Raw genomic sequence first — 8,102 nt, forward strand, 5'->3', positions numbered from 1 at the left:
TTTGAATATCTTCTTTGTTAATTTCAGAATAAACTCAACAATGAAACCACTTTATATTCAGAAGTTGATCGTATTTGTTCCAGTTGTTCTCTTTGTGATCTTCTTAACCTGGTCATGGCACAGAGCAGGATTCTCCACGGCCATTGAATGTAAACACAGAGACATTGATGGCACAACAGCAGATGACCTCCAAAAAGACTCCCAAATCTCAGTCCACAAAAAAGAGAATGAACTTCTTATTCTTGTTTGGGTTTGGCCTTTTGGGGAAACTTTCCCATTAAATACTTGCCAAAGTGTTTATGGCATCTCCGGCTGCAAACTAACAGCCGACAGAAGCCTCTACAAGATGGCTGACGCTTTGGTCATACACCATGTAGACATCATGTACAATAGGAGTTCTTTGCCTCAAGACCCAAGACCTCATCACCAGCGCTGGGTTTGGTTCAATTTGGAACCACCTTTGATCATTAAAAATCTCCACTTTTTAGACAACCTGTTCAATATGACAATGACATTCCGTCAGGACTCTGATGTCTATAGGCCTTATGGCCGTATTGAAGCCTTGAAACAGCCTCAAAGCTTCACCATCCCAGCAAAGTCCAAACTGGTTGCTTGGGTGGTCAGCAAGTGGTATCCGGGTGCACGACGTATTGCGTATTATGAGGAGCTGCAGAAATACATTCCAATCGATGTTTATGGAAAGAAGCACATGAAGTTATCTTGGGATGATTTCTATAAAACCATTTCCCAGTACAAGTTTTATCTGGCCTTTGAGAATTCCATTTATAAAGATTATATAACTGAGAAGCTGTGGTCAAATGCTTTTGATTCTTGGGCTGTGCCTGTTGTCTTAGGGACATCTAGACAGAACTATGAGAGATTCCTTCCCGGGGAGGCTTTCATTCACGTTGATGATTTTCCCAGTGCAAAGGACCTAGCGGATTACCTTGTTCAGTTAGATAATGATGATGAAGGATACAAGAAATACTTCAACTGGAGATCATTGTATCGAGTGCGACGGGAAACTGGCTGGGACAGTAGCTACTGCGAAGCATGTCGGGCGCTGAAGCAAGCTCCAGATTACCAAGTCATTTCCAGTGTGAAAAAATGGTTTTTAGAGGGCACTAAATAAATAACACAACTAGAGCTATGTAAGGTATACAAATATACTCTAATACGGAGAGAAAAAGAACAAAACATGTATAAAGTGCGGGCACCAAGAGATGGCTGAACATTCCCACAGCAGCCTGCAAACCCTTATTCATATAGCTGAAGGCTGGATAATTGGATAGGCAATGGGTCTGATTTATTAGAGAGGATACACTTTCAGCAGTAAAGCTGGGTGATCCAGCAAACCTGGAATGGATCTGGTCTAGGATTCAAAAAACTTGCTAACAAATAGCAGATGACATTGATAAAATCCATTCCTAATTTGCTGGATCTCCCAGCTTCACTGATGAAAGTGTATCCTCTCCAGTCTTGGAGAGCTATAATAAATGAGATCCAACTTTGGTTTGAGGGTTTTGGAAGGTGCTAAAGAGTAGCTATAGACCTCAATGTTCCTGCACTTTATACCTTTAGTAGTTTTTGTCCCCATAACAGAGTATCTTCATGTTTAATTAGGAAAGAAGCATTCAGTGGTTTATAATATTATAAATTGCCAATTCTAAATATATAATAATACAACAGGGGTTAATACAACTCATCTTTCAAATTGGGATGTTTAGTTGGCACATTCTTACATAAATAACAATACAAAAAATGTTAAAAGAAATGTTATTTCTACATATTATAAAGAAATTCCACTCTCTGGACTAATTTATAAGTCTAAACAGTGATAGAGAGAAGACAGTAGATGAAATGATAAAATGTGGCCCAGACATTAATCAACTGGCAATACTCAGTACAAAATAGGACAATGTAAAGTATAGATTGCATACGTGGACACGTTAATCCCTGACGCGTTTCGCCCAGTAAAGGCTTCCTCAGGGGTAGCGGTACGTTTGTGGAGCAGTAACAAGTGCAGGATACAGTCTAGGTACAATATATCAATAATGTACCTAGACATAATATATCAATCATGTACCTAGACTGTATCCTGCACTTGTTACTGCTCCACAAATGTACTGCGACCCTTGAGGAAGCCTTTACTGGGCGAAGTGCGGCAGTTTTACAGGTCCACATTTGCGATCTAATAATCATCTGACTATTGCCAGATGATTATTGTCTATCACCATACTGGGCCACATTTTGATGACAATGTATTTAATGCTAGACTTACAAATATCAGGGTTTGCTGTATGTATAAGAAATGTAATAATAACATATATATATAATATTAACATGGCTTTTTTGCCAAAAAAAACTTCTGTCTATTGTCTTCTCTCTATTGTATTGTCTAGGGTTGGCAAAATACTCTATCCAAAGGAATTATACTTTGTGCATACTTCTTACAAAATCCCCACCACCATATTGTCTAGCTCTGACGAAGTCTAAACAATGAGTAACTATTGCATAATGTACTCAAATTCAGAATTTTCTAGCCCCACAGAAACTGTATACAGAAAAAATAGTTACGTCCTTCAAAAATATAATAATTGTTTTATTAATTTTTTAGAGGAAATTCGAATAGATCTCTCAACGCGTTTCGCAGTCAGTGCTTCCTCAGGAATAGTTGGTACATATGGAAGTATGGTAGGTACTGAAAAATTTAGATAGGAGGAAAACCGATATGTCCTAGGGATGACTACTAGAGTTGTGATATGCTTCAGTTTTAGGGATGTACAGAGCTTATGGTTGGTATGTGTACCACAATCAAAGCAGACAGCCATTGCAATAGCCAGTAGATGTGTCTCCTATGGATGCCAGCTTGCAAATGACAAATGTCTCCCATGTTATTACCTTTGTTCCTATGGAACTTGGTCTAGCTTGAAAAATAAGTTTTGTTAAAGGTAACACTTCATGTTTCATGTCTTCAGTTGTTTAAAATTATTCTCATTTAATAAAACCCACAAAATACCTGAACAATTATAGATTTTGTCATAACAAAACTCCACAAGGTCTGATTTATATGGATCTTATGTTATGTTAGTAAAATGACTGGGCCGACTTATCACATGCATGTTAGACAATTAGTAAAAAGGACCAAAGGCTACAAGCACCATGTTTCATAATACTAAATATTCCCTAAGCCAGGATCTAAGCTAAAGAAATAAATATCAACCTTTAATGATCCCTGAACAAAGTACTTTGATCTTTCTGAGAAGTAATAAATAGCCATAAGTGTGACACTTATTTGCAAGCATACACCTAACATAAAAAAACATGAAAATGACGCTCGGTCTATTTCAATGTAATTGCTATTTATTAGAAAGGCTAGGGCACAATTATACTAATCAGCTAATTACAGGTTACTGGGAGCAGCAGTGACAAACCAGATATTATAGAGTGACACAGAAAAAAAGAATTTTCATGGGGATGTTACACTACTTAGGAAACCAATAATATATATATATAATTGTCTACTGGGAGAATGAAACCAGAATTATACACTGTTTAAATGGATTCCTAAATAATAACTTGCCTAAAGTATATCTTTAGCCAAGGATAGATAGGTTTATTGTTGTCATGTTATCATTTTTATATCTCATTGGACTCATTCATTCGTTCATTCATCATTTAATGAAAAGACACTTTTTTTAAAGAAGGATCTTTATCCTGGGCTTTTAATTGTGTGAATTAAGCCCATTAAATCAGTTCACATCTGTAATTGTTCTTAGAAAAGCCTACAAAAGCAAATGTTTATGTATCTAAAAAAAGAAAAGGATTTACACAACCTTTATTTAAACCTTTCATAAAGTCATCAAAGTCGAGTTGCTCAGCCCAAATTTAGCAGCATCATTAGGGGTAAATTAACGTGTCAATAAAACTAAAGGCTCTATTTATAAATTATTCCTCTTTCAATTTGCTCATATATTTTTTTTATTTCCTAAAGGCGAATAATATATTCAAATTGTCCAAAACCGTATATTTTCACTCTTTTTATAAATTATTCCCCTTTCAATTCGCTCATAAAGTTAGTTACTTTCCTATTTATTTCCAATTGTGACAACACTTTTGATGATTGACGACTAGATGGCAGAACGCATCATTGTTTTATTAGGGGACCTGTAGAATGTACCAATTTGCTCATAAAATTTGTTTCATTCCTATTCATTTATTGTGACAGCTGGGCATTTTTGACGTTTGGCCACTAGGTGGCGGAACGAGTCATTGTTTTAATAGGAGACCTGTAGAAAAATACAGCCATCCAATTCACCGCCAGCAAATTTCAGAGAAATTGACTGGGGAAATAATTTATAAATAAAGCCCTATGACTAATTTGGCTACACAAATTATTTTTGCATTACACATTTAAAAACATAAAAACTATATTTTTATTTTATGCATAATAACTTTGTTTTCGAATTGTATCAAATATCTCATCCTCCTTCTCTGCAATTTATTCACGCCTCCAGGGGAAACTTTTCTAACACTTAAATCTTTTTTTACTGACAAAAAGATTTTCCTGCAGTTTGAATTACTACTAATAATTGACCCTGGAGGGATCTGTTAATATGATCAGTGCTGCTTAATATGTTGGAGCTATATAAATCCTGTTCATTAATAATAATAATAATAATAATAATAATAATAATTAGAGGATACAATGTTTTTAGAAATAGGGACACACATTCTTAGTTCCCTAAATTACTACCACAGCCTCCCTAGTACACTACTTTTGGTCTTGTACAATCATTTCAAAATTTTGGCAGCAGGTTCCTATATTTATTCATAGGGCGATGAGTGTAAATTTACAATTGGACTCCATATTATACATATTTGGGTATTGGGAGAATAGCCTGGTTCACAGATGATGGATTTACTTTTTGTCTATTGGGAGCCAGAAGAACTTTAGTGTTGGTTTGGATGCTTCTTCAACAAACAATAACCAATAAACATTTCTTCTTCATTGGGGAAATGTTCAAGGGAGAACATAATAATAATAACACTGTGACATTTACTTTTTTTTTTATAAATGGAACAGAACAAAACACCATTTATAACATTAAATTGTCAACCTGGTATCGATGTGTATTGTTGTGCAAAATGAATAACAACTATTTATGAGTAAACTGAGAGCTTGTTTTGTTATTCTTTAATTTTATTGTATTATTATTTTTGTGTTTGTTTGTTTTACTTCTTCATGATTTATTTCTGTTTTTGTTGATTCTTTATTTTGCTACATGTGTTTATTATTACATGTATTATTATTACCACTGTAACACAAATTTCTCCAAAATTTAATAAACTAGTGTTCAAAAAATAACTTGTCTGGCTGTGGTCAAGGATTGCGAGTAAAAAATATTCACAGTTTTCAGGGTTTTGGACAAATCTCTTTGTTTATTTGTAATATGGTAATTTTTTTGTTAAAAGACAGGCATAATTTATTCTTGTAATATATACTCTTTACAGGGGATGGAGGCAGCGTTAAATTGCTTGTCTGGGTCATAAAGATATTTACCAGCACCCACTATTTTCTAAAGCATACAAAGCACACCCTCACCTTACTCCTTTTATTATGCCCCAGGATCACCTAGGGTGATAATAGTACATGGCAAGCAATTATTTCAGCCTTTCCCTACCAGATTACCATGGAGAACCCTTAAAACAACTTTCAGGTCTCAGGTAACCCCTGCCAAAATGTATGATAAGCCAAGTTCATAGTACATTAGCCTGAGGGTCAATGGGATGAATGTCTCTTATATTGTTAGCCAGTGGAAAGATAGCCGCCAAAATAAATAGCCAGGTGGATCATTGGTGTAAAAAGTAATTGACCTAAAAGCCAAAAAATGTTTATTGTCCTAGCAAACTTTGGAAGAACCCCAGAATTCCATGAACCCTGGTTAAGAAACACTGTAATTAAAGCAAACAAGAGGTGTATGACCATTAATGATAGCACAAAAGAAGAAAACCTGGCCCCCAGAAAGTGTTCTCCAGGTAGTTTAACTAATAGCATTAATCTTATTGGCGATCTGTAATTGTGTTATTGTTCCCATTGTCCAGCAATGTAGGACCAGCTGATTACTACTCCATGTACTATGAGTTGTGGTTATAGTAATTATAGTGGGGTTCCCCGAAAACCTGAACTCCCATGTTTAAAAGAACTTATATCTATAAAACCCAAAAACACAAATTCACTCATCATAGAATTTGACCCTGAATATGTTGATTGTCCATGATCTGGGGGTAATACATTAACATAATCCCATCCTTGGAGCCAGGAGGTCTACCAAGCCTACCAACTTCTAATTACATGGCTGAAGGAGTGAATAGTGGTCAATAGACTGGGGTAGAGATTCTTTAATGACATTACAGGTGAAGACAAATGGTATTATACACCCCTGCCCCTTTTCAGAGAAGGCTGATCTATTTTGATGTAAATGATCTCTACCTGTATAAAGCATTGACAGCTTCTCATTGATTGCAAAGGACCCCTGTGACTCCACCTGGCATTTCTATCAACTGCAAAGAATACCAATGCCAATATGATTTTCTCATTTCTTATTCATGTTTCCTAATATTCCAAACCATCGCTGCTTCAATGAACCGCCACTGCTTATTCTGATTTTATCTTTTCCAGATCAGCAGTATCTGCCCTAAAATTCAGATGAGACTAACCTTGTATTTAGAAATGTTCCTTTTAGCCAGATAGGACAGAACTGTCATCTACTCAGTTCTTCAGGGGCTTACCACTAAAAGTCTATATTGGCTATGTAATCTTTACCAAGCCAAGTCCAATGATCCAAATCCAAGCCCTCCCTGAGCGCTGGTATACATCTGTGATAGTCAGAGAATTATTATTATCATTAAACAGGATTCATATAGTGCCAACATATAACGCAGCACTGTACATTAAATAGGTAGCAAATGACAGAGGAATACAGACAGTGACACAGGAGGAGGAGAGGACCCTGCCCCGAAGAGCTTACAATCTAGGAGGTGGGGGAAGTAACACACAATAGGAGGGGAGAACTGATCCAATTTGTCTTTTTCATAGATCTTGCTACTCCTAAACATTCTTCATTTCTTCTACTACATGACTATGAAATCCATATCTTACAATAACTCCCACAGTAATGCTTGCATACATTCCAGCCCTCTGTAAAACCATATTACCCTACAATACAGCAATGGCCTATTCAAGTCAATGATATCAAACCTATGGAAGACTTCATCAGATTTAATAAAGACACAAACACCACATTTCAAACCAACTTGTTAATTTAGATTGAGTTTACTCTTTCTTTTACTCTACAGTGAACTTCAAAGTGCTCAAGGTGACAGCTGAATCAGAATGTATAGGACAAAACATAAGCATATATAAAATGTGTAATAATTTTCATCAATGTTCGCTATGTAAATGTTAACTTGTTCCTTAAAACTGACCGGTCAGTAACTTTTCATTAATACATTTCTTTTCAAAAAGTTAAAAAAAATGTAACTGTCATTAATTATTGGTTATTTTTATCATTCAAAAATCAAAAGCTGGGGAAGCGGCCTTGCATAAGCCTGGCAAACACCACATTGAATGTCATAAACCAGCTGCATGCAGGTGGTTTCTTTTTCCCCCCACTGAGATTTTTTCGTTATGGGTGCCATAATCTGACATTCACTCAAACATTCACTAGTAGGGAATCAGTCACTGTCATTGTCTCTGTCAAGATTCCCTACCAAGTAATGTTTGAGGATATGTCAGATTGCCTACTTTCTAAATAGTAGATATGCTTGAGACCACATAAATGACCACAGGCAGAAAGTAACTGCTATGGCATATTTCCAGGATCCCTGTTACAGAATTAAATCCCAAAAACATGCAGTCAGATTAGTTGACTTTCCCCCCAAAAAATGTCCTTAAATATGTTATTGACATATATATATTGACAGGTAAAGCATTGCGTGATATGTCGGCTTTATATAAATACTGATTATTATTATTATTTATAATAATAATAATAATAATAAAAACATCTTCTGTCAGTCCATTAGGAAGATGCTGACTC

The 8,102-nt window shown here is 35.6% G+C and overlaps 1 protein-coding gene across 1 annotated transcript; it reads left to right on the forward strand.

Moving 5' to 3' along the window:
- The first annotated feature begins 40 nt into the window (after nt 1-40).
- Nucleotides 41-1,132, forward strand: LOC140343970 (3-galactosyl-N-acetylglucosaminide 4-alpha-L-fucosyltransferase FUT3-like). Its single transcript, XM_072430878.1, has one exon. The coding sequence runs from the start codon at nt 41-43 to the stop codon at nt 1,130-1,132; it is 1,092 nt and encodes a 363-aa protein (XP_072286979.1).
- The last annotated feature ends 6,970 nt before the right edge of the window (nt 1,133-8,102 follow it).

Source organism: Pyxicephalus adspersus, chromosome Z (genome assembly GCF_032062135.1).
Source record: "Pyxicephalus adspersus chromosome Z, UCB_Pads_2.0, whole genome shotgun sequence".
In the NCBI taxonomy this organism is placed as follows: domain Eukaryota; kingdom Metazoa; phylum Chordata; class Amphibia; order Anura; family Pyxicephalidae; genus Pyxicephalus; species Pyxicephalus adspersus.